Source organism: Chiloscyllium plagiosum, unplaced genomic scaffold (assembly GCF_037043375.1).
Source record: "Chiloscyllium plagiosum isolate Xiang-an unplaced genomic scaffold, Cpla_swu_hap1 HiC_scaffold_29, whole genome shotgun sequence".
Taxonomy (NCBI): Eukaryota; Metazoa; Chordata; class Chondrichthyes; order Orectolobiformes; family Hemiscylliidae; genus Chiloscyllium; species Chiloscyllium plagiosum.
The window spans coordinates 9,365,528-9,391,442 of NW_028270167.1; the positions used below are offsets into that span (position 1 = coordinate 9,365,528).

At 53.5% G+C, this 25,915-nt stretch overlaps 1 protein-coding gene across 4 annotated transcripts in view; it reads left to right on the plus strand.

Annotated features, from left to right (window-relative positions):
* Nucleotides 1-25,915, plus strand: part of LOC122540617 (RING finger protein 214) — a 79,027-nt gene that overhangs the window by 11,629 nt on the left and 41,483 nt on the right. For 2 of the 4 annotated variants that reach the window (XM_043676576.2, XM_043676574.2), the window contains 5 exons: nt 11,986-12,136; nt 14,209-14,725; nt 20,754-20,813; nt 22,234-22,374; nt 25,365-25,504. In XM_043676576.2, coding sequence (XP_043532511.2) covers nt 11,986-12,136; nt 14,209-14,725; nt 20,754-20,813; nt 22,234-22,374; nt 25,365-25,504 — 1,009 coding nt within the window. Of the gene's footprint in view, nt 1-8,419; nt 8,506-8,615; nt 8,745-11,985; nt 12,137-14,208; nt 14,726-20,753; nt 20,814-22,233; nt 22,375-25,364; nt 25,505-25,915 lie in introns of those variants that run through there. The other 2 variants (XM_043676577.2, XM_087976357.1) reach the window with 2 other exon arrangements.

The following is a 25,915-nucleotide window of genomic DNA, read 5'->3' on the forward strand; positions in this document are numbered from 1 at the left end:
CGCGCTCGCCCTCTCTCCCCCGCGCATGCGCTCGCCCTCTCTCCCCCGCGCACACGCTCGCCCTCTCTCCCCCGCGCACACGCTCGCCCTCTCTCCCCCGCGCACACGCTCGCCCTCTCTCTCCCCCGCGCACACGCTCGCCCTCTCTCTCCCCCGCGCACGCGCTCGCCCTCTCTCCCCCCCACACGCGCTCGCCCTCTCTCTCCCCCCCCGCACACGCTCGCCCTCTCTCCCCCGCGCACACGCTCGCCCTCTCTCCCCCCCACACGCGCTCGCCCTCTCTCCCCCCCACACGCGCTCGCCCTCTCTCCCCCGCGCACACGCTCGCCCTCTCTCCCCCCGCACACGCTCGCCCTCTCTCCCCCGCGCACACGCTCGCCCTCTCTCCCCCCCACACGCGCTCGCCCTCTCTCCCCCCCACACGCGCTCGCCCTCTCTTCCCCGCACACACGCTCGCCCTCTCTCCCCCACACACGCTCGCCCTCTCTCCCCCCCGCACACACGCTCGCCCTCTCTCCCCCCCCCACATACGCTCGCCCTCTCTCCCCCCAACACACGCTCGCCCTCTCTCTCCCCCGCGCACACGCTCGCCCTCTCTCTCCCCCGCGCACACGCTCGCCCTCTCTCCCCCGCGCACACGCTCGCCCTCTCTCCCCCGCGCACACGCTCGCCCTCTCTCCCCCGCGCACATGCTCGCCCTCTCTCCCCCGCGCACACGCTCGCCCTCTCTCCCCCGCGCACATGCTCGCCCTCTCTCCCCCGCGCACATGCTCGCCCTCTCTCCCCCGCGCACACGCTCGCCCTCTCTCCCCCGCGCACACGCTCGCCCTCTCTCTCCCCCGCGCACACGCTCGCCCTCTCTCCCCCGCGCACACGCTCGCCCTCTCTCCCCCGCGCACGCGCTCGCCCTCTCTCCCCCACGCACACGCTCGCCCTCTCTCCCCCGCGCACGCGCTCGCCCTCTCTTCCCCGCGCACGCGCTCGCCCTCTCTCTCCCCCCCGCACACGCTCGCCCTCTCTCCCCCGCGCACACGCTCGCCCTCTCTTCCCCGCGCACACGCTCGCCCTCTCTCTCCCCCCCACACGCGCTCGCCCTCTCTCTCCCCCCCACACGCGCTCGCCCTCTCTCTCCCCCCCGCACACGCTCGCCCTCTCTCCCCCGCGCACACGCTCGCCCTCTCTCCCCCGCGCACACGCTCGCCGCCTCTTCCCCGCACACACGCTCGCCCACTCTCCCCCACACACGCTCGCCCTCTCTCCCCCGCGCACACGCTCGCCGCCTCTTCCCCGCACACACGCTCGCCCACTCTCCCCCACACACGCTCGCCCTCTCTCCCCCCCGCACACACGCTCGCCCTCTCTTCCCCGCACACACGCTCGCCCACTCTCCCCCACACACGCTCGCCCTCTCTCCCCCCCGCACACACGCTCGCCCTCTCTCCCCCCCGCACACACGCTCGCCCTCTCTCCCCCCCCCACACACGCTCGCCCTCTCTCCCCCCAACACACACTCGCCCTCTCTCTCCCCCGCGCACACGCTCGCCCTCTCTCTCCCCCGCGCACACGCTCGTCCTCTCTCCCCCGCGCACACGCTCGCCCTCTCTCCCCCGCACACACGCTCGCACTCTCTCCCCCGCGCACACGCTCGCCCTCTCTCCCCCGCGCACACGCTCGCCCTCTCTCCCCCACACACGCTCGCTCTCTGTCTCCACCACACACGCTCGCCCTCTCTCCCCCGCGCACACGCTCGCCCTCTCTCCCCCGCGCACACGCTTGCCCTCTCTCCCCCGCGCACACGCTCGCCCTCTCTCCCCCACACACGCTCGCTCTCTGTCTCCACCACACACGCTCGCCCTCTCTCCCCCGCGCACACGCTCGCCCTCTCTCCCCCGCGCACACGCTCGTCCTCTCTCCCCCCCGCACACGCTCGCCCTCTCTCCCCCGCATACACGCTCGCCCTCTCTCCCCTGCACACGCGCTCGCCCTCTCTACCCCGCACACGCGCTCGCCCTCTCTCTCCCGCACACGCGCTCGCCCTCTCTCCCCCGCGCACGCGCTCGCCCTCTCTCCCCCACACACGCTCGCCCTCTCTCCCCCACGCACGCTCGCCCTCTCTCCCCCGCACACACGCTCGCCCTCTCTCCCCCGCACACACGCTCGCCCTCTCTCCCCCGCACACGCGCTCGCCCTCTCTCCCCCGCACACGCGCTCGCCCTCTCTCCCCCGCGCATGCGCTCGCCCTCTCTCCCGCACACACGCTCGCCCTCTCTCCCCCACGCACGCTCGCCCTCTCTCCCCCGCACACACGCTCGCCCTCTCTCCCCCGCACACACGCTCGCCCTCTCTCCCCCACACACGCTCGCCCTCTCTCCCCCGCACACACGCTCGCCCTCTCTCCCCCGCGCACACGCTCGCCCTCTCTCCCCCGCATACACGCTCGCCCTCTCTCCCCTGCACACGCGCTCGCCCTCTCTCCCCTGCACACGCGCTCGCCCTCTCTCCCCCGCACACGTGCTCGCCCTCTCTCCCCCGCGCACGCGCTCGCCCTCTCTCCCCCACACACGCTCGCCCTCTCTCCCCCACGCACGCTCGCCCTCTCTCCCCCGCACACACGCTCGCCCTCTCTCCCCCGCACACACGCTCGCCCTCTCTCCCCCGCACACGCGCTCGCCCTCTCTCCCCCGCACACGCGCTCGCCCTCTCTCCCCCGCGCACGCGCTCGCCCTCTCTCCCGCACACACGCTCGCCCTCTCTCCCCCACGCACGCTCGCCCTCTCTCCCCCGCACACACGCTCGCCCTCTCTCCCCCGCACACACGCTCGCCCTCTCTCCCCCACACACGCTCGCCCTCTCTCCCCCGCACACACGCTCGCCCTCTCTCCCCCGCGCACACGCTCGCCCTCTCTTCCCCGCCACACGCGCTCGCCCTCTCTCTCCCCCGCGCACGCGCTCGCCCTCTCTCTCCCCCCCACACGCGCTCGCCCTCTCTCTCCCCCCCGCACACGCTCGCCCTCTCTCCCCCGCGCACACGCTCGCCCTCTCTTCCCCGCATACACGCTCGCCCTCTCTCCCCCGCGCACACGCTCGCCCTCTCTCCCCCGCGCACACGCTCGCCCTCTCTCCCCCGCGCACACGCTCGCCCTCTCTCTCCCCCGCGCACGCGCTCGCCCTCTCTCCCCCCCACACGCGCTCGCCCTCTCTCTCCCCCCCCGCACACGCTCGCCCTCTCTCCCCCGCGCACACGCTCGCCCTCTCTCCCCCCCACACGCGCTCGCCCTCTCTCCCCCCCACACGCGCTCGCCCTCTCTCCCCCGCGCACACGCTCACCCTCTCTTCCCCGCACACACGCTCGCCCTCTCTCCCCCACACACGCTCGCCCTCTCTCCCCCCCGCACACACGCTCGCCCTCTCTCCCCCCCTCACACACGCTCGCCCTCTCTCCCCCCCCCACACACGCTCGCCCTCTCTCCCCCCAACACACGCTCGCCCTCTCTCTCCCCCGTGCACACGCTCGCCCTCTCTCTCCCCCGCGCACACGCTCGCCCTCTCTCCCCCGCGCACACGCTCGCCCTCTCTCCCCCGCGCACACGCTCGCCCTCTCTCCCCCGCGCACATGCTCGCCCTCTCTCCCCCGCGCACACGCTCGCCCTCTCTCCCCCGCGCACACGCTCGCCCTCTCTCTCCCCCGCGCACACGCTCGCCCTCTCTCCCCCGCGCACACGCTCGCCCTCTCTCTCCCCCGCGCACACGCTCGCCCTCTCTCTCCCCCGCGCACACGCTCGCCCTCTCTCCCCCCCGCACACACGCTCGCCCTCTCTCCCCCCCGCACACATGCTCGCCCTCTCTCCCCCCCGCACACACGCTCGCCCTCTCTCTCCCCCGCACACACACGCTCGCCCTCTCTCCCCCCCGCACACACGCTCGCCCTCTCTCCCCCCCACACACACGCTCGCCCTCTCTCCCCCGCACACACACGCTCGCCCTCTCTCTCCCCCCCACACACGCTCGCCCTCTCTCTCCCCCGCGCACACGCTCGCCCTCTCTCTCCCGCACACACACGCTCGCCCTCTCTCTCCCGCACACACACGCTCGCCCTCTCTCTCCCCCCCACACACGCTCGCCCTCTCTCTCCCGCACACACACGCTCGCCCTCTCTCTCCCCCGCACACACGCTCGCCCTCTCTCCCCCCCGCACACATGCTCGCCCTCTCTCTCCCCCCCACACACGCTCGCCCTCTCTCACCCGGGCACACGCTCGCCCTCTCTCTCCCCCGCACACACGCTCGCCCTCTCTCTCCCCCCCACACACGCTCGCCCTCTCTCTCCCGGGCACACGCTCGCCCTCTCTCCCCCACACACGCTCGCCCTCTCTCCCCCGCACACACGCTCGCCCTCTCTCCCCCCCTCACACACGCTCGCCCTCTCTCCCCCCCCCACACACGCTCGCCCTCTCTCCCCCCAACACACGCTCGCCCTCTCTCTCCCCCGTGCACACGCTCGCCCTCTCTCTCCCCCGCGCACACGCTCGCCCTCTCTCCCCCGCGCACACGCTCGCCCTCTCTCCCCCGCGCACACGCTCGCCCTCTCTCCCCCGCGCACATGCTCGCCCTCTCTCCCCCGCGCACACGCTCGCCCTCTCTCCCCCGCGCACACGCTCGCCCTCTCTCTCCCCCGCGCACACGCTCGCCCTCTCTCCCCCGCGCACACGCTCGCCCTCTCTCTCCCCCGCGCACACGCTCGCCCTCTCTCTCCCCCGCGCACACGCTCGCCCTCTCTCCCCCCCGCACACACGCTCGCCCTCTCTCCCCCCCGCACACATGCTCGCCCTCTCTCCCCCCCGCACACACGCTCGCCCTCTCTCTCCCCCGCACACACACGCTCGCCCTCTCTCCCCCCCGCACACACGCTCGCCCTCTCTCCCCCCCACACACACGCTCGCCCTCTCTCCCCCGCACACACACGCTCGCCCTCTCTCTCCCCCCCACACACGCTCGCCCTCTCTCTCCCCCGCGCACACGCTCGCCCTCTCTCTCCCGCACACACACGCTCGCCCTCTCTCTCCCGCACACACACGCTCGCCCTCTCTCTCCCCCCCACACACGCTCGCCCTCTCTCTCCCGCACACACACGCTCGCCCTCTCTCTCCCCCGCACACACGCTCGCCCTCTCTCCCCCCCGCACACATGCTCGCCCTCTCTCTCCCCCCCACACACGCTCGCCCTCTCTCTCCCGGGCACACGCTCGCCCTCTCTCTCCCCCGCACACACGCTCGCCCTCTCTCTCCCCCCCACACACGCTCGCCCTCTCTCTCCCGGGCACACGCTCGCCCTCTCTCCCCCCCGCACACACGCTCGCCCTCTCTCTCCCCCCCACACACGCTCGCCCTCTCTCCCCCGCACACACGCTCGCCCTCTCTCCCCCCCGCACACACGCTCGCCCTCTCTCTCCCCCCCACACACGCTCGCCCTCTCTCCCCCGCGCACACGCTCGCCCTCTCTCCCCCGCGCACACGCTCGCCCTCTCTCTCCCCCGCGCACGCGCTCGCCCTCTCTCCCCCGCACGCGCTCGCCCTCTCTCCCCCGCGCACGCGCTCGCCCTTTCTCCCCCGTGCACACGCTCGCCCTCTCTCCCCCACGCACGCTCGCCCTCTCTCCCCCGCGCACACGCTCGCCCTCTCTCCCCCGCACACACGCTCGCCCTCTCTCCCCCGTGCACACGCTCGCCCTCTCATTCCCCCACGCACACGCTCGCCCTCTCTCCCCCACACACGCTCGCCCTCTCTCCCCCGCACACACGCTCGCCCTCTCTCTCCCGCACACACACGCTCGCCCTCTCTCTCCCGCACACACACGCTCGACCTCTCTCTCCCCCCCCACACCCGCTCGCCCTCTCTCTCCCGCACACACACGCTCGCCCTCTCTCTCCCGCACACACACGCTCGACCTCTCTCTCCCACACACACACGCTCGCCCTCTCTCTCCCGCACACACACGCTCGCCCTCTCTCTCCCGCAAACACACGCTCGCCCTCTCTCTCCCGCGGACACACGCTCGACCTCTCTCTCCCGCACACACACGCTCGCTCTCTCTCTCCCGCACACGCTCGACCTCTCTCTACCGCACACACACGCTCGACCTCTCTCTCCCGCACACACACGCTCGCTCTCTCTCTCCCGCACACGCTCGCCCTCTCTATCCCGCACATACACGCTCGCCCTCTCTCTCCCGCACACACACGCTCGCCCTCTCTCCCCCACACACGCTCGCCCTCTCTCCCCCACACACGCTCGCCCTCTCTCTCCCGCACACACTCGCCCTCTCTCTCCCCCCACACACGCTCGCGCTCTCTCCCCCCCCACACACGCTCGCGCTCTCTCCCCCACACACGCTCGCCCTCTCTCTCCCCCACACACGCTCGCCCTCTCTCTCCCCCACACACTCGCCCTCTCTCCACCCCCACACACACTCGCCCTCTCTCTCCCGCACACACACGCTCGCCCTCTCTCTCCCGCACACACACGCTCGCCCTCTCTCTCCCGCACACACACGCACGCCCTCTCTCTCCCCCACACACGCTCACCCTCTCTCTCCCGCACACACACGCTCACCCTCTCTCTCCCGCACACACACGCTCGCCCTCTCTCTCCCGCACACACACGCTCGCCCTCTCTCTCCCCCACACACACGCTCGCCGTCTCTCTCCCTCACACACACGCTCGCCCTCTCTCTCCCGCACACACACGCTCGCCTTCTCTCTCCGGCACACACACGCTCGCCCTGTCTCTCCCGCACACACACGCTCGCCCTCTCTCTCCCGCACACACACGCTCGCCCTCTCTCTCCCGCACACACACGCTCGCCCTCTCTCTCCCGCACACACGCTCGCCCTCTCTCTCCCCCGCACACACTCGCCCTCTCTCTCCCCCGCACACGCTCGCCCTCTCTCTCCCCCACACACGCTAGCCCTCTCTCTCCCGCACACACACGCTCGCCTTCTCTCTCCGGCACACACACGCTCGCCCTGTCTCTCCCGCATACACACGCTCGCCCTCTCTCTCCCGCACACACACGCTCGCCCTCTCTCTCCCGCACACACACGCTCGCCCTCTCTCTCCCGCACACACACGCTCGCCCTCTCTCTCCCCCGCACACACTCGCCCTCTCTCTCCCCCGCACACGCTCGCCCTCTCTCTCCCGCACACACACGCTCGCCCTCTCTCTCCCCCGCACACGCTCGCCCTCTCTCTCCCGCACACACACGCTCGCCCTCTCTCTCCCCCGCACACGCTCGCCCTCTCTCTCCCCCACACACGCTCGCCCTCTCTCTCCCGCACACACACGCTCGCCCTCTCTCTCCCCCACACACGCTCGCCCTCTCTCCCCCACACACACGCTCGCCCTCTCTCCCCCATACACACGCTCGCCCTCTCTCTCCCGCACACACGCTCGCCCTCTCTCTCCCCCATACACACGCTCGCCCTCTCTCCCCCATACACACGCTCGCCCTCTCTCTCCCCCACACACGCTCGCCCTCTCTCCCCCATACACACGCTCGCCCTCTCTCCCCCATACACACGCTCGCCCTCTCTCTCCCCCGCACACACACGCTCGCCCTCTCTCTCCCCCACACACGCTCGCCCTCTCTCTCCCCCACACACACGCTCGCCCTCTCTCTCCCGCACACACACGCTCGCCCTCTCTCCCCCCCCCACACACGCTCGCCCTCTCTCTCTCCCCCACACACGCTCGCCCTCTCTCTCCCGCACACACATGCTCGCCCTCTCTCTCCCGCACACACACGCTCGCCCTCTCTCTCCCCCACACACGCTCGCCCTCTCTCTCCCCCACACACGCTCGCCCTCTCTCTCCCCCGCACACGCTCGCTCTCTCTCTCCCCCACACACATGCTTGCCCTCTGTCTCACACATATGCACACACATTCATGTACAGATTCTCTCTGTCTCACACATACAGACACTACATATTTCACAAACACATTATTTGCCTCTTTTCACATACCCATATTTTCTCTCCTTCTGTCTGTCTCTTACGCACATACACTCTCTCTCTCACACGCATACACTGTCTGATTCTCTCTCTCTCTCTCTCTCTCTCTCACACACACACACACACACCTCTCACTGAGTTCCTCTCTCTTTCCAGTGTGTCACTGAGGTGACATGCAATATGTAGCTGACTGGATCCAGGAGGAAATTGCATCACGACATGCCCACACAAACTGGCGAATGACACACACACACTGGTCTAACTCGTATATCCCAACGTGTAGCTCCAATCCGTCCACGTCTTTCTATTGCTGTTGTCTTATTGGTCTTCCCTTCTTGTGGAACAGCCCACCCGATCTCTGAAGCCATTTTATTATTGGCCAACATTCGAGGGTAGGTTTAGTAGAGCCTGTTGTGCCAATGAGTCCTGTTGTTGCTGCTTGGTCATTCTGTGTTCCTGTTGTACAGCCGTGTGGTCCCTGGAGACTAGAGGGAGACTGGTAGGTTAAAAAGAGCATGGTTGACAGAATCTTCCTGCATTGTTTATGATAAAAGTGATTTTCCTCTCTGGTGTTTTATATAGTTTGATTGGCAAAGTCTGTGGAAAGGTGGCACAGCTTTTTTTAAATCATGTATAAACCCAAATTAAGTGAAATTAGCTGGAAGGTTTGTGCTGGAACGTTTATGCTTCCTTTCAGTCCCAGTGTTCTTAACACTGAGGCAGTGTTCAGCATAGGAAGTGAGTATTGGTGAATTTCAGAAATCCGCCTTTGTGTTTTATTAGCAGTTTCATTTCGGTTCTTCACTCCTAGAAAGACACATGTTGTAGTTAAGTTTTTATGAGGGTTGTGCATTTACATTACACTTTTCCTGACTGGTATGTTGCAAAACTGTGCAGACAATAAGCTAACTTTGAAGTGTGATTCCTGTAATACTGTAAGAGGCTGAGGGAGTTAGTTAGCTCGGTTGGCTGGAGAGTTGGTTTGCGATGCAGAGTGACGCTAAGAGGATGGGTTCAATTCCCACACAGGCTGAAGCTACCATGAAGGTCCCAACTTTCTCAACTTCACCCCTCGTCTGAGGCGTGGTGACCCTCAGCTTAAACCACCACCAGTCATCCCTCTCTATGACAAAGCAATCCTGCGGTGCTGTAGGACTATGACAGCTACTATTGGAATAGGAAATGTGACAGCCAATTTATACGCCCCAAGCAGCAAAGTGAAAATGACCAGATGACCTGTTGTTATAATTGTGGTCCACACTGGCCATAGCAATTGGGGAAAATTCCTCTGTTTTTATTTGCAATGGGATCTTTTATATTCATCATGAGGGCAGAACAGGGCCTCAGTAAAATACCTGGAAGTTGGCGCTTCTGACACTGCAGCACCTCCGCGGTATTGGAATGTCAGCCTAGACTGTCTTTTTAAGCTGATACTTTGAGAAAGTTTTTAAGATGAGGTGGGATCTGTTCCTTCCTAGACAGTTGGGAATGTTAGGAATTCTATACTAACATGACAATGTGTCCTTTAAGCTACTCTGAGGTCCCCGCCAGTGTGTCACACTTTGAGTCTGGTTATTAGGTTAGGTTAGATTCCCTACAGTATGGAAACAGGTCCTTCGGCCCAACAAATCCACACCGACCCTCAGAAGAGTGACCTGCACAGACCCATTTCCCTCGCACTAACGGACCTAACACTATGGGCAATTTAGCATGGCCAATTCACCTGACCTGCACATCTTTGGATTGTGGGAGGAAACCGGAGTACCCGGTGGAAACCCACGCAGACACGGGGAGAATGTGCAAACTCCACACAGTCAGTCGCCCAAGGCTGGAATTGAACCTGGTTCTGGAAACCACTATCATTATAAAGACCTCGCAGCTTCACACGGCAGAATAAAATAATTGAAGGGAATGTATTTAGCAGACTGTGGATTGTGGAGTGCGTCCCCGTGTGACTTTTGTTGGATTTGGTTTATTATTGTCACATGTGACTCAGTACAGTGAAAAGTTGTGCTTTACTTGCAGTACAGGTAGATCATACCACACAAGACCTTAGGGTGATAGAACAGAGTGAGGAATACAATGTCATGGCTCCTGAGAAGGTGCACAAAGAGCAAGATCGACATTAGATTTGAAATTCTGTTGGTATTCAAGAATCATGGATGGCACAGGAGTGTAGATTGTATTGATTGTACGAAGCTGTGCCCTTATTGAGGGCAGGAACAAGTGACGGGGGCCGTGCAGCAACCTCCTGTTTCTGTGTTCTGATTTCATTTGTTATTTCCTTGTGCCTAGTTTTAATGGTGTTACCAAAGTGTTTGATATTGAAACATAATTATGAGTGTGATGAGATTTGAGACCAATTAATTTAAAATTGCAACAACTATCTATCGATGAAAGGTGTAACCAGAGATTAGATTACTTATAGTGTGGAAACAGGCCCTTCGGCCCAACAAGCCCACGCTGACCCTCCGAAGAGCAACCCACCCAGACCCATTCCCCTGCATTTACCCCTTCACCTAACACTACGGGCAATTTAGCATGGCCAATTCACCTAACCTGCACAGTTTTGGACTGTGGGAGGAAACCCACGCAGACACGGGGAGAACGTGCAAACTCCACACAGACAGTTGCCTGAGGCGGGAATTGAACCCGGGTCTCTGGCGCTGTGAGGCATCAGTGCTAACCACTGAGCCACCGTGCCGTCCATGTTCAACGTTATGGAGGGTTTTGATGGAGTAGATAAGGAGAACGTAGTGCCAGTAGAAGAAGGGCCAGTAACCAGAGCATATGGCTTTAAGATGATTGGCAGCAGAACCTGAGTTGGCATAAGGAATCTTGTTGACACTCAGTGATTTGATGATCATGACCGAGAATGATCTACCTAAAAGGATCGTGAAAGAAGATTCCACAGCATCCATCAAAAGACAGTAGAATGCTTCATTCTGTGCTTGTACCATTTTATCATCAAGAGCAAGTGGTTTTGGGGTTACTGTCAAGTGGATGATTGATAGCTTTGTCCTTCCCACTCCCCGATAATGATTAGATTAGATTAGATTCCCCACAATGTGGAAACAGGCCCTTCGGCCCAACAAGTCCACACCGACCCTCCGAAGAGTAACCCACGCAGACTCATTTCCCTCTGACTAATGTATCTAACACGATGAGCAATTTAGCACGGCCAATTCACCTGACCTGCACATCTTTGGACTGTGGGAGGAAACCGGAGCACCCGGAGGAAACCCACGCAGACACTGGGAGAATGTGCAAACTCCACACAGACAGTTGCCCGAGGCTGGGATCGAACCTGGGACGCTGGTGCTGTGAGGCATCAGTGCTAACCACTGAGCCACCGTGCTGCCCATGTTCAACGTTATGAAAGGTTTTGATGGAGTAGATAAATTAAATGTACTTTAACCAACGCCTTCACTAGTGACTGTGGAGTTTGTTCTTTGGTCTGAATGGTTAGATTTGTTTTCTGGTTTCTGTTCAGGAGCAATGCGAGTCACTGACAAGGCCATCATTTGTTACGCCATTGCCCTTTCCAAGGGGTTGGCGAGCTGTATTTATGAACGGCTGCAGTCCATGTGTCCCATTGACATTTGTAGTGCTCTTAAATAACTCCATGATAGTAAAGAAACTATAGTTAAAGCTGCAAGTCAGGATAGAGTGTGGCTTCGAAGCAAAGACATAGCTGACTGATTTTTTTTTTAATAAGCAAATTAAAAAATGCTAAATTGCCCATGGTGTTAGGTAAGGGGTAAATGTAGGGGTATGGGTGGGTTGCGCTTCGGCGAGTCGGTGTGGACTTGTTGGGCCAAAGGGCCTGTTTCCACACTGTAATGTAATCTAATCTAAAATCCTAGAGATGTGAGGAATGTCAATAAAACATGTCATTTTTAAGGGAGGATGATTTTAACCTTGTGAAATTTCTATGACCTACATTTTGATAAAATCTCATTCTGTTGTCAACATACAGAGCCTGTGGAAGTCATGGATTTAGAGGAAAAACCTAAGGTAACATCTGCCAACCCATCCCTAGAGACCACATCTGCTGACTCGTCATCAGAGATTTCTGGATATGTTGCTACTGTGGAGCATGACACCGTACTGACAGATCCTGCTATAAGGTATTCCACTAGCATTTGCCGATGTGTAGATCAGCATTGCTGTACAGGTTGCTCACATTTATACTTTGCCATTTTCTAATCTTGTTTCATTCAGTGGGTGTGGACACCACTGGGAAGACCAGCATTTGTTGTGCTGTCCTAATTGCTCGTGCACTGAGTGGGCTTCATGAAGTGGTGTGTTCTAGCTATTTGTAGAGAACGTAATAAAGTAGCTTGTGAGGTTATTTCAGAGGGGAGTTGAGAGTCCCCTGCCATGTGACTCCACGGCCAAACCAAAGAGATCCAGTTGGGTAGGTTTGATTGGTTTCTCCCCTAAAGGACGTTTTGCAAACTAGATGGGTTTTTATAACAATCCAACAGGTCGGTGAGCTCAGTTGACTAGATGGCTGGTCGGTGATGACCACAACGTGGGTTCAGTTCCCACACTGGCTGAAGGACTCTCCTTCATAACCTCACCCCTCGCCTGAGGCATGGTGACTCTCAGGTTAAACTCACCACCAGCTGTCTCTCTCTCTAATGAGAGGACAGCCCTGTGATCTGTTAGGGTTGTGGCGACTTTGTCTTGCGTTGTGTTCTCCTACAGCATGGAGACAGACCCTTCGATCCAACTAATCCATGCTGACCATGTTCTCCATCTAAACTAGTCCCACCTGCCTGCACTCAGCCCTTATCCCTCCAAACACTTCATATTCATGTACTTATCCAAATGTCTTTTAAATGTTGTTGCTGTACTTGCATCCACCACTTCCTCTGGTAGTTCATTCCACATACAAACCACTCACTGTGTAAAAATGTTGCCCTCGTGTTTTTTTTAATCTTTCTCCTCTCACCTTAACAATATGCCTGGTAGTCTTGAAATTCCCCAACACAAGGAAAAGGCACCTGCCATTCGCTTTATCTGTACCCCTCATGATTTTATAAACCTCTATAACGTCACCTTCCAATCTCCTGTGCTCCAGTGAAAAAAGTCCCAGCCCATCCAGCTTCTCCTTATAAGTCAAACCGTCCAATCCCAATAACATCCTGGTAAATCTCCTCTGAACCCACTCCAAGTTAATAATATCCTTCCTATAACAGGCTGATCTGAACTGGACACAGTTCTCCAGAACAGGCCTCACCAACATCCTGTACAACATCAACCTGACACCCCAATTCCTATATTCAATGGTCTGAGCAATAAAGGCAAGCTAAACACCTTCTTAACCACCCTGCCTACCTGTGACACAAACTTCAAAGAATTATATACCTGAACCCTGTAGGTCTCTCTGTGAGATGTGGGTATCGCTTGCAAGGCCAGCACTTAATGCCCATCCCTAACTGTCTTTGAACGACATGGCTATCTAGTCCATTTCAAGGGGCATTTAAGAATCACCCACTTTGTTTGTGTCTGGATTCACACGTTGACCAGATTGGATAGGGCCAGTAGATTTTGAATTTGGCATGGGTGAAGTCTGAGGTCTTGTTCGATACAAATTCCAAGAAATTCCCTGTATTCTGGCACTTCACCATCTCCAGTATCTCCTCACCCCAACCTGACACCATGGTTATGATATGAAATGCTGATTATTGTCAGTTTGAAGTGATTGTAAAGGAGCTGGCTCAAGGTAGAGATGCTTTTCCCTTTGTGCTTGCAGAGAAAAGAGTCGAATGTTCTAAGGCTCGACAAGTTGCCTTATACATAACAGCAAGTTTCACTTTGACTCCTCCCCATACCACTTACTAAAATGTGTTCATCAGCATTTCTGATTTGCTGGAACCAATGATGCCAGTGGCTGCTGGTTAACACAAAATTTATTTGTGAAACAAGTACATTTTTATTAATTTTGCTACCTTGCTGAAAGTGGGGACCTTCAGTCAGAAGTGAAAATAAGCATGCAGTCAGTCTGCAGTGCCCAAGTTATTTTACTGACCCATCATTGGAGGGAAGAGCTTGTTTCCTTTTGAAATGTAGATAAATGTCCCACTTTAATTGATACTGATGGTTTAAACCATATTTAAGAGATTAGAATGTCTTGAGTTACAAATTATTGGCATAATTTTGTTTTCCCTTTGTTTCCCCCGGCTACCTCAAGTGATTCGGACCTGTCTTCGTCTGATCAACATCCCCCTCCTGCAACCTCCGAGCCTGGGCTGCTCACCACCTCACAGTATCCTGGATTACTTACAGAGGACTTTGATGATATCTATGAATCGGACCCAGAAAACAGAGCTGAGGAGGAGTTTGTTGAGTATTTCCCAGATGTAATGGGTGCCCATACAGTACCCAGACTCATCAATGGAGTTCAGCATTCGGTGCCCTTCATTGATTATGGAGAAACCTTACATCCTTATGTGCCAGGCTATATTGAAGAGTGCTGGCTGACTGATACACCTGAGGGACAGTACCATGATTCATTACAATGCACAAAGCCAATCACTGGTTATGGGGAAGATAGAGGGAATTGGAGCACTGGGGAAACAGTACCACCCCATGAAGAGATTGTGGTGGAAACACTGTATAAAGAGGGACCAAATGAAAACCTGGAGACAGAGCACAACAGCTTGAAGCAAGTCCCAACAATGAGGTCGTTCATAGATTTTGCAGTGCAGGTAAGTCTAAGCCAGAATGTGCACAGGTAATAGGCGTGTCATATATACTCATTATGAGTCAGAAGGTTGTGGGTTCAAGTCTCACTATTGTGCTTTGGAAACCAAGTCTAGGCTGACACTCCGCGTGCAGTTGTGAGGGAGTGCTGCACAGTCAGAGGTGCTCTTTGTTGGATATGAATCCCTCAGTATTGAGGCAGCTCTCGCCAAAGCTGCAAATGCCATCTGCAGAGACTGTGACGAAGGTAAACGTTTGCTGCTATTCCTTCTCGACCTGTCTGCAGCTTTTGATGAGGTTTGCTTGTACCGTCCTTCTCTAACACTTCCCCAGTGGTGTGCCACTTGAGGAGGGTCCTGTTGGTGCTGGCTCTGTTCCTGTGTGATTATAACCAGAGAATCACCTTCTCCTGTTGCTCCTATGCCTTTACCTCTGATGTCCTTGGAGGATCTATTCTTTCTCCCCCCTTCCTTCCCATCTAGCCCTCACTGACATCATTAGTTTCCCCATGACGACACTCAGCTCTATCTCACCACCAGCATCCCATAATTTAGCAACAGTAGAGAGATTGTCAGACTGTTTATCTGACATCCAGAACTGTATAAGCAGAAATCTCCTTCAGTTAATAATTGGGAAGATTGATAGCATGGCTTTTGGTTCCCTTTCCGAATTCCATTGCCTGGCTTCTAGCTCTATCCCTCTCCCTGGCAGCAATCTGATATTAAACTAGTCTGGTGTAACATTAGTCTGGTGTTGTAATTGTGCCCAAAGTGACCTTCCAATCTCACATTTTTGCATTCAGTAAGACTTTCTGTTTCCACCTTCAACATCACCCCATTTCAGTATATCGTTACTGTAAACCTACTTCTTGCCAACATTACCCACTGGGCTTGACCATTCCAACATACTCTAGACGTGTCTTTCACATTCTACCCTTTGTAAACTTGATCATCCAAAGTTCTGTTGCCGGGTGTCTGAACTCGCATCAAGTCCCATTCTTCTAAACTTCTGTGTTGGCTTCGTGACTAGTTCCTGATCGAGCAGCAATTTGATGTTAAAACATTTCAGGCTTGTTTTCAAGGCTTTGCCTCTCCCTATCTCTGTAATCTGCTCCAGCCCCACGACCCTCTGACAATTCTGTACTCTTCCAACTCTGGCCTTTTGAGCATCTGCAGTTTTAATCACTCCATTTTTGGTTGCTAGACCACACACCTCTCTGCCTTGCTTTCCTCCTTTACAGATTGGATCCTGAGTTTTTCCTGTGGTTCTCCAACAGATTTTTAACAAATGTAGTTTGTGGAATCATTTAAGTTTTCTTTTAACTTATGTAAAACCATTTGATTCCTTTATCATCATGTGACTGAACAGGTGACGTGTAGCTGAAAGATAGGATTTGAACACATGTCCTACAGCACTACCGGGACAAATGGTGAAATTTGAATTCAATAAAATCTGGGGTTTTTTTTTTAAAAAAAAGTTACCTCAATAGCAACCACCTGTCAGTTGTCATGAAGTAAATGTGATCCACTTATGTTTGTTATGGAAGGAAATCTGCCATCGTTATTTGGTCTGGTCTACCTGTGTCTCAAGACCCTGAGCAAAGTGATTGCCTCCCAACCGTTCTCTGAAATGGCTGAACAAGCCACTCAGTTCAAAGGTGCCAGTGATACCCACATCCCATCTAAGAATGAAAAACACATAAAGTTTAGCCCCTACCTAAATGTTCCATGGCTGATTTATAAATCTGCTCAGAGTGCCAATTTCAATCTGTGCTACAAGCACATTTACCTTGTGTCATAGACTGCATGCATGAAAGTATATCACCCTCAGTCGTGCATTAACTGACCCCCTTCTCATGGTTATCCCCTTATCAGCTATGCCTGAAGTTAGATTCCTGACACTTTTGACATTCTGTGTGCTCTTACTAGTTCTGGAAACTTTAAAAATCTCTGCTGAGCCACCCCCCTCCCCCAACTTAAAATGTTTCTGCAATTTTCTGTGCAAAGGGACCCACTCCCACCCCCCACTCCCACCCCACTATATAGTTTTAAGTCCTATCCACATCCTTAGTTCTGTGATTTTCCAGGACTCTGGTCCCAGCGTGATTCAGGTGGAACTTGTCTGGTTGGAACATTCCCCAATAATGATGTCAATGTAACATGAATTTGAACCTATTTCTCTCCCCAATTAACCATTACCATCAATTCTGGTTCACTGGAGAGTGCAGAGTCGAGAGTGTGTTGCTGGAAAAGCACAGCAGGTCAGGCAGTATCTGAGAAGCAGGAGGATCGATGTTTTGGGCATAAGCCCTTCATCAGGACTTATAGCCAAAATGTCACCTGCTGTGATTTCCCAGCAACACACTCTTGACTCTGATCTCCAGCATCTGCAGTCCTCACCTTCTCCTCAATGGAGAGTGCAGGAGGGCGTGGCCATAGCAGCACCAGGCATACATGAAGATGAGGTGCCAATCTGGTGAAGCTACTAAACAGGACAACTTGCATGCCAAGCAGCATAAGCAGCAAGTGACAGACAGAGCTAAACGATGCCACAACCAATGGATCAAATCTAAGCTCTGGAGTCCTGCCACATCCAGTTGTGGAATGGTGGTGGACAATTAAACAATTCACTGGAAGAGGAGGAGAAGGAGATTCCACAGATATCCCCATCCTCATTGATGGAAGAGCCCAGCACCTCAGTGCAAAAGATAAGGTTGAAGCATTCGCAGTGATCTTCAGCCAGAAGTGCCGAATGGATGATCCATCTCAGGGCTCCTTGATGCCACACTCAGTCGAATACAGGCTTGATATCAAGGGCTATCCCTCTCCTGCAGGCTCCTCCAGCATCACAGATTAGGGTGGCATGCTGGCTCAGTGGTTAGCACTGCTGCCTCACAGCGCGAGGGACCCGGGTTCAATTCCCACCTCAGGTAACTGTCTGTGTGGAGTTTGCACATTCTCCCCGTGTCTGCATGGGTTTCCTCCGGATGCTCCGGTTTCCTCCCACAGACCAAAGATGTGCAAGTTAGGTGAATTGGCCATGCTAAATTGCCCGTAATGTTAGGGGTAAATGTAGGGGAATGTGTCTGGGTGGGTTGCTCTTTGGAGGGTCGGTGTAGACTTGTTGGGCCGAAGGGCCTGTTTCCACACTGTAGGGAATCTAATCTAATCATACCAGCCGTCAACCAATTTGATTCACTCCATGTGATATCGTTGGAGGCACTGGATACTGCAAAGACTATGGGCCCTGACAACATTTCAGCAATAGTTCTGAAGACTTGTGCTCCAGAATTTGCTGCTCCTTTAGCCCAGCTGTTCTAGTACAGGTATAACATTGGCACATATCCTACAATGTGGAATATTGATCAAGTATGTCCCCTCCATAAAAAGCAGGATAATCCCACCTGGCTGATTACCGCCCTATCAGCCCTCTCGATCATCGGTAAAGTGATGGAAGGTGTCATCAACAGTGCTATCAAGTAGCACCAGCTCAGCAATAACCTGCTCAGTGATGCCCTGTTTGGGTTCTGCCAGGGCCATTCAGCTCCTGACTTCATTCCAGCCTTGGTTCAAACATGGACAAAAGAGATGAATTCCAGAGGGGAGGGGAGAGGGACAGCCCTTGGTATCAAGGCTGCATTTGATTGAGTGTGGCACTAAGGAGCCCGAGCAAAACTAGAATCAGCAGGTACACTCTCCGATGGTTGGAGTCGTACCTAGTCCATTTTGGAATGGTTGTGGTTGTTGGAGATCAGTCACCTCGGCTCCAGGACATCTCTGCAGGAGTTCCTCAGAATAATGTCTGAGACCCAACAATCTTCACCTGCTTTGGCAATGACCTTCCCTCCATCATAAGGTCAGAAGTGGGGATGTACGCCAATGATGGCACAATGTTCAGGACCATTCGTAACTCCTCAGGTACTGAAGCAGTCCATGGCCAAATACAACAAGATCTGGACAATATCCAGGCTTGGACTGACAAGTGGCAAGTAACATTCGCGCCACAAAAATGCCAGGCTATGACCATCACCAGCTAGAGACAATCTAACCATTGCTCCTGGACATTAATGGCGTTACCATCATTGAATATCCCACTATCAACATCTTGGGGGTTGCTATTGATCAGAAACTCAATTAGACTCACCGTATAAACACAGTGGCTACAAGATGAGGCTAGGAATACTGCAGGAAATAATTCACTCCTGACTCCCCAAACCTGTCCACGATCTACAAGGCACAAGTCAGGAATGTAATGGAATACTCCCCACTGGCCTGGATGAGTGCAGCCCCAACAACACTTGAAGGGAGCTTGAGACCATCTGGGACGGGGCATTCTGCTTGGTTGACACTGCATCTGCTCCCTCCGCCATTAATAATTGGTGGCGGTGGGGTGTGGTCGCACTGCAGGGTTTTCCAGAGATCACTGAACCTTACCTTCAGGGTCCACTGCCACTTCCATCTTTGGAGGAGATGGGGGGGTGGGGTTGTCGGTGGATGGATGGGGGGCACTGCCACCTTGGGGATCCCCCACCGGACCACTCGACATCCTGGCTTTCGGAGGTGTATTGCTGTTCCTTCACTGTCACTGGGTCAGAAACCCTCCCTCATGGCATTGTGGGTCAACCCGCCAGACTGCGGTGGTCCGGAAGGGGGAGGGGTGTGGCTCCCTGCCACATTCTTGAGGACAGCTGGGCTTGACTGGCCAGCGATGCCCACAAAATCAACACAAAAAATGTTTGAGCCTCATGTCTACCTGTTTAATTGTATCTGCTTCTGCCACCCTCCACTAGCAGCACATTCCAAGCACCTACTACCCTCTGTGTGGAGAAACTTCACTTGCACATCTCCTTTGGACATTTCCCCCTCAGTTTGGGCCAATCCCCCTGGGATTTGACATGGCCGCCCTCTGTCAGGAGGATCTCTGGCCTCTCATGACTTTATGCAGTTCTGTCTGGTCGGCCTCTGATGCTGTGGTAGAAGTGATCCCGGTTTGTTTGGCTGCTCCATGTGGCTGGCATTCAGGTGGGCCTCTCCAGGGCCTCCACATCCCCCCTGTCGTGTGGGGACTGGAGCTGCACGCGATGTTTCGGGTGTGGCCTGGCTAGAGTTTTGTGCAGCTGCAGCACAATTTGCTAAATTTTCTGCTCAGTTTCCCGACTGATGAAGGCAAGCGTTGATTTGATTTGATTTACTGTCATCACACGTACCTGAGTACAGTGAAAAGCTTTGTTTTGCAAGCAGTACAGGCAGATCATAGCAAACAGGGACATGGGGTGCTGCGATAGAGCAAGACATACAAGGTCATGGCTGCACCAGACGTGCACAAAGCAAGATCAATGTTACTTGAAGGTAGAGAGATCCATTCAGCATTTTCATAACAGCCAAGACAAAGTTGTTCTTGAACCAGTTGGTATATGTGTGTTCAAGCTCATCTTGCTGGTTTGCGAGACACTGGTTGGATCACTGTTGGAGTGCTGCATGCAGGTCTGGTCTCCCTGCTGTGAGATGGATGTTGAGGCTTTGGTGGAGTTCACAGGGGATTTGCGGGTATGTTGCCAGGATTGGAGGGTTTTGGCTGTGCAGAGAGGCTAAATAAACTGGGTCTGTTTTCCCCGGAGAGTTGGAGGCTGAGGGGTGACATTGAGGAGGTTTGTGGAGTTGTCGGGGGGGCACGAGTGGGGTGGACAGGTGGGGTCTTTTCCCCAGGGTGGGGAAGTCCGAGTCTGGGAAGCATGGATTTGGGGAAAGGTTTGAGGGGGATCTAAAGGGGTAGGTTTCTCGCACAGAGTGTGTTGCATGAATGGCATGGGATGCCAGGGAAGTGATGGAGACTGGTACAATTGGAGTATTTAAAAGACATCTGGATGGGTATATGAATAGGAAGGGTTTAGAGGGATATGGGTCAAGTGCTGGCAAATGTGACTAGATTAGGATGTCTGGTCAGCATGGACAAGTTGGACCAAAGGGACTGTTTTCTGCTGTACATCTCTATGGCTCTCTAACTGGAACTTAAGTGATTTGTTTTCTGTTGCAGACAGACTGTGTTACTGTAGACGCAGAGGTCAGCACAGACAAAGATATTGAAAAGTACATGGTAAGTGAACTGTGAACTCATATTGCTATTAGCTACTGAGTTCCTGAATTCAATAATACCTCTTTTTCTTCATTCTTGCACTGTCCAGAGAACAGTGAACGTTCTTACAACATCTATACAATCCATGGGTGAGTTGACCCAAGTCCACTCATTCCTCAGAAAGTGATTTTCTAAAGTAGACGTTAGTTATGACAGAAATCAGCACTTTTGCATTTACTGGAATTGTGCTTTTTTTTATTGGTATAGGTATATTTAGATTTTTTTTAAGATTTAGATTTTTATTGTCATGCATACTCAGGTACAGAGGTAGAGGTAAAAGAAAGTGAGGACTGCAGATGCTGGAGATCAGAGCTTAAAAATGTGTTGCTGGAAAAGCGCAGCAGGTCAGGCAGCATCAAAGGAGAAGGAGAAACGACATAAGCCCTTCTTCAGGAATGAGGAGGGTGTGCCAAGCAGGCTAAGATAAAAGGTAGGGAGGAGGGACTTGGGGGAGGGGCATTGGGAATGCGATAGGTGGAAGGAGGTTAAGGTGAGGGTGATAGGCTGGAGAGGAGGTGGGGGCGGAGAGGTCGGGAAGAAGATTGCAGGTCAAGAAGGCAGTGCTGAGTCCGAGGGTTGGGACTGAGAAAAGGTGGGGGGAGGGGAAATGAGGAAGCTGGAGAAATCCGCATTCATCTCCTGTGGCTGGAGGGTTCCTACGCGGAAGATGAGGCGCTCTTCCTCCAGGCGTCGTGTTGCCATGGTCTGGCGATGGAGGAGGCCAAGGACCTGCATGTCCTTGGCGGAGTGGGAGGGGGAGTTAAAGTGTTCAGCCACGGGGCGGTTGGGTTGGTTGGTGCGGGTGTCCCAGAGGTGTTCTCTGAAACGTTCCGCAAGTAGGCGGCCTGTCTCCCCAATATAGAGGAGGCCACATCGGGTGCAGCGGATGCAGTAAATGATGTGTGTGGAGGTGCAGGTGAATTTCTGATGGATATTGAAGGATCCCTTGGGGCCTTGGAGGGAAGTGAGGGGGGAGGTGTGGGCGCAAGTTTTGCATTTTTTGCGGTTGCAGGGGAAGGTGCCGGGAGTGGAGGTTGGGTTGGAGGGGGGTGTGGATCTGACAAAATAATGAAATAAGGTAATAGTTAACATTAAAGTCCTTCTTAATATAAAGTAGAAAAATAAAGGAATTAAATTAAAAGTTCAGCACGTAAGTACAAAATGGCAAAATTTGCAAGCAAGTGGACTCCTCTGTCAAATCATTTATAATAGTATTTTAAAACTGGACAGTAATTATCCTCAATGTTGTCTTTGGGCTACCCATTTGTACCAATCTGTAGTTTCAGGTAGTGAGTAGTAATACAAGTGTAGCAAGAAGGGTTCGCTCTGTTCACATTAAGTAGCTGCGGTTTCTTAATCTGATATCATCGGACTGTTTCAGAACGAAGTGACGGCTGAACGGGAGGTTTTGAAGGACAGATACCAGGAGGTGTTGGACAGACAGATACAGATGGAGAACCAGCTCCAGGTCAAAGTTCGACAACTTCAAACACGACAGGAAGAAGAGGAGAATATTTACCAGGTAAAATGCGATTAGAAAGAGAGGCTTCAATTAAAGTAAGCCTTCCATAACTTAAGGACATCCCAGAACATTTTGTAGCCAAAAAGGCACATTATTGAAACATAGTCACCGCAGAGTAGGAAATGTGCTCCTCAATTTATACACCGCATGCTCCCACAAATTGCAGTATGATAATGATCAGTTTGACAATTAATGATATTGGTTGAGGAATAAATATTGGTCTTGGGACAACAAACAAAAGGAGTTTATCTTTTATTTTTGTTGGTTGAATTACTGTCCAGGTTTGGAAGGTTGTAAACAAATCCCATGTTAGTACTTGAGGATGTAATATAGTCAGTGACTTGATTTCCATGTTTGCTTACATACTAGAATTATTGCACATTTGAAATCATTCCTCTGCATGCACTATGTTAAACATGTTTTGTTCCAATTACTATATAATTGAGATTTTTCCATTTGACTGAAGTCAGTGCAGGTTCAGCAAGTAATAGGGAGGCAAATGGAGTGCTGGCCTTTATTTCAAAGGGAATGGAGAATGGCAGTAGGGAAGTTTTGCTAAAACTCTGCGAGGCACAGGTCAGATCACTGCGGGAAGACACTGGTTCCTTATCAGATGAAAGATATCCTGGCATTGGAGGCAGTCCAAAGAAGGTTTGCTTGGCTGATTTCAGGTGTGAGGGACTGTCTTCTGAGGGAAGGTTCAGTAGATTTGGATTATGCTCATTGGAATGTAAGAGAGTGAGAGACGATTTTATGGAAACATACAAGATTCTTAAAGGACCTGACAGAGTAAATGCAGAGAGGTTGTTTCCCTTTGTGGAAATGGTTAGGATCAGATGCTATAATCTCAGAACGGGAGGTCGCACTGGTAAGACTGAGAGGAATTTCTTCTCTATGAGTTGTGAATCTGTGGAATTCTTTACCACAGAGGGCTTTCGAGTCCGGGTCATTAAGTGTATTTGGGGCTGAGGCAGACAGATTTGAATCATTAAGGGAATCAAAGGTCCTGGGAAAAGGTAGGAAAGTGGTGGTGCGGATGATCAGAATACACCATGACCTCATTGAATTGTGGAGCAGACCTGATGGGCTGAATGGCCTGCTTCTGCTCCTGTGTTTAATGGGAAAGCTCTCAGTGGCTGGAATCATACCAAGTACAAATCCTCTGCCACCTAGGAGGACTGTGGCAATAGGTGGATTGCCATCCCTAGTGACTCGCCATCCTGACATGGCCATTCCTCCACTACCGTTTAGTCGAAATCTTGGAGCAACAATCTCAGCAGTGATGTGGGAATGCTGCCACTACATAGGCTTGTGTCATTCAAGAAGCCATTACCACCTTCTCGTAGGCAAGTGATACACAATAACTGCTGCCCTTGCTAATGACAATCTTATCCGGGGAACAAATCGCTAAAAATGTTGCATCGGTTTTTGTAAAAGTGGAACTTAACTTGGATTGCTAACTCCCTACTGTATTTGCAAGTTAACAGCAAGTATTTGTGTGACCGGTAATGTAATGCTCACTGTGTTCCCTGGCCAACGTTTCTGTCTCGGATTTGTCGCAGTGCTCCAGCGAAGCTCAGTGCAAGCTGGCAGGACAACACCTCATTTTCTGCTTGAGAGCACCGCAGCCTTTGTGAGTCAATATTGAGGTCAATGATTTTAGGGCTTGAGCACCTTCTCCCCATGTCCTAACCCCAATCCCCACAAACCAGGCTTTGTCATCACATGGGCTGCAACCACATACAACCCATTGTCAGCTAGTAATGATCCCCATTAGCAGTTATTGATTCTCCCAGACTGATCTTTACCCAATCCTTTGTCTGGCCAAATGTTGTGTTCTCTCTCACTGGGCTCCATCTCCACTGAACATTTCCTCCTCCTGCCTTCATCAACATGTACAGGAACCTTTTCCTAGCGACAATCAGTTCTGAAGAATGGTCACCGGACCCAAAATCTTGCTTTCTTCCCACAGATGCTGCCACGGCCTGTTGAGTTTCTCCAGCAATTTCTGTTTTTGTTTATGTAATATTCACATCCTCTCCTGGTCAAACCTGAATTGCATTGAGAGCCAGATGATAGTAAATGCTATTCAATTGATAGTTTCCTGCTTTTTTTTTTCTTTTGTGGCTGAGTATGTTTGTACAGTGTTTTAAAAATGTGTTCATGCAATGGGATTCTCACTGACTAGGTCAGCGTGTTTTGCCCATCCCTAGTTGCCCCTTGATGAGCTGCCTTGTTGAACCTCTGCATTCTTGAGGTGTGCTCAGGCCCTCAGTGCCCTTACGGAGGGAATTCCAGGATTTTGACCCATTGACGGTGAAAGAACAGTGATATATTTCCAAGTCAGGATGGTGAGTGGCTTGGAGGGGAACTTGCAGCTGGTGGTGTTCCAATGTATCTGCTGCCCTTGTCCTTCTAGATGTTGATCTAGACTATTCACCCTATGTATGCCCCTTTCTCTTACAAAAGATAAAAATAGTTAATATTTAGCTTTTCTCTGTTCAGCTGGAAAGGGTTTTTTTTTCTCAGCTAGTAAATGATGATGAACTTGTCGATGCTGATCTTGAAGCCATGTTATTCAAGCACCAATCTGGGGGCTCAAAATAAAGTGGCTACAAATGGGATGTTTCCAGAACTCTGGGAATACAGAGGCATTTTGACATTCTATCCGAAGTAGAAATGAATTACTGGGAACGTGTCTGAGATTGATTCCATGTTGAAGCTGAATCAAAGTCACTGTTAGATGTAAAATGCCCACGGCTGTTGGTGCTGTCTCTAATGATAATTCTATTCCTCGTGTCAAGCTCAATCATTCTTTTGAAGTTTATTAAAGATAATGCCTTTAGCATTCGCATTTCACACTGAAATATTCCACGATGCAAAAAGAACTGCTGAACGTGAAACTCCATTTAAGAACGATTTTGTTTTGCATGACAGCCAGGTCTGAAAGAATGACATGTGAATGATTTTTGTTTTACACGACATTGCAGGATAATGTTAAGCAGGTTCAGGAGATGAAAGTAAAATTGGAAGAACTGAAGAAGAAATCTGAAAAGGAGAAGAAAGAGTTTGTTCAAAAAGAGCAAGAGTTGAAGAATGAAGTAACGAGGCTTTATGAAAATGGGAAACGGTAACAACAAAGTATTTTTGTTGCTTTATTTTGGGAGATGTTGTTTTGCAAAAGAGATTCCAAAGTGGGCGCAGTATTGTTGTATAACAAATAATCTGGCACCTGTTTTACCATTTAATAGGATCACAGCTGTTCGGGTTGGTCTGAGCTCAGTGTTTCTGTCTCCCTGTCCATAACTTAGACTCCCTCGTCTCAAAATTCTATCTCACTCTGCCTGGAATAAATTCAATGACCAAAACCTCCTCTGTCTTCTCGGATAGAGAATTGGACAGACTTAGCACTTTCTGGCAAAAAAAAACCCCTCCTCTTCTCCATCTTAAAAGTGACATCTCTTATTCTTCAACTATGTCCCTCAAAGATGAGAGTTTTTGTCTCTCCTACAAACACTTCCCTTCAGCATGCACCCTGTTA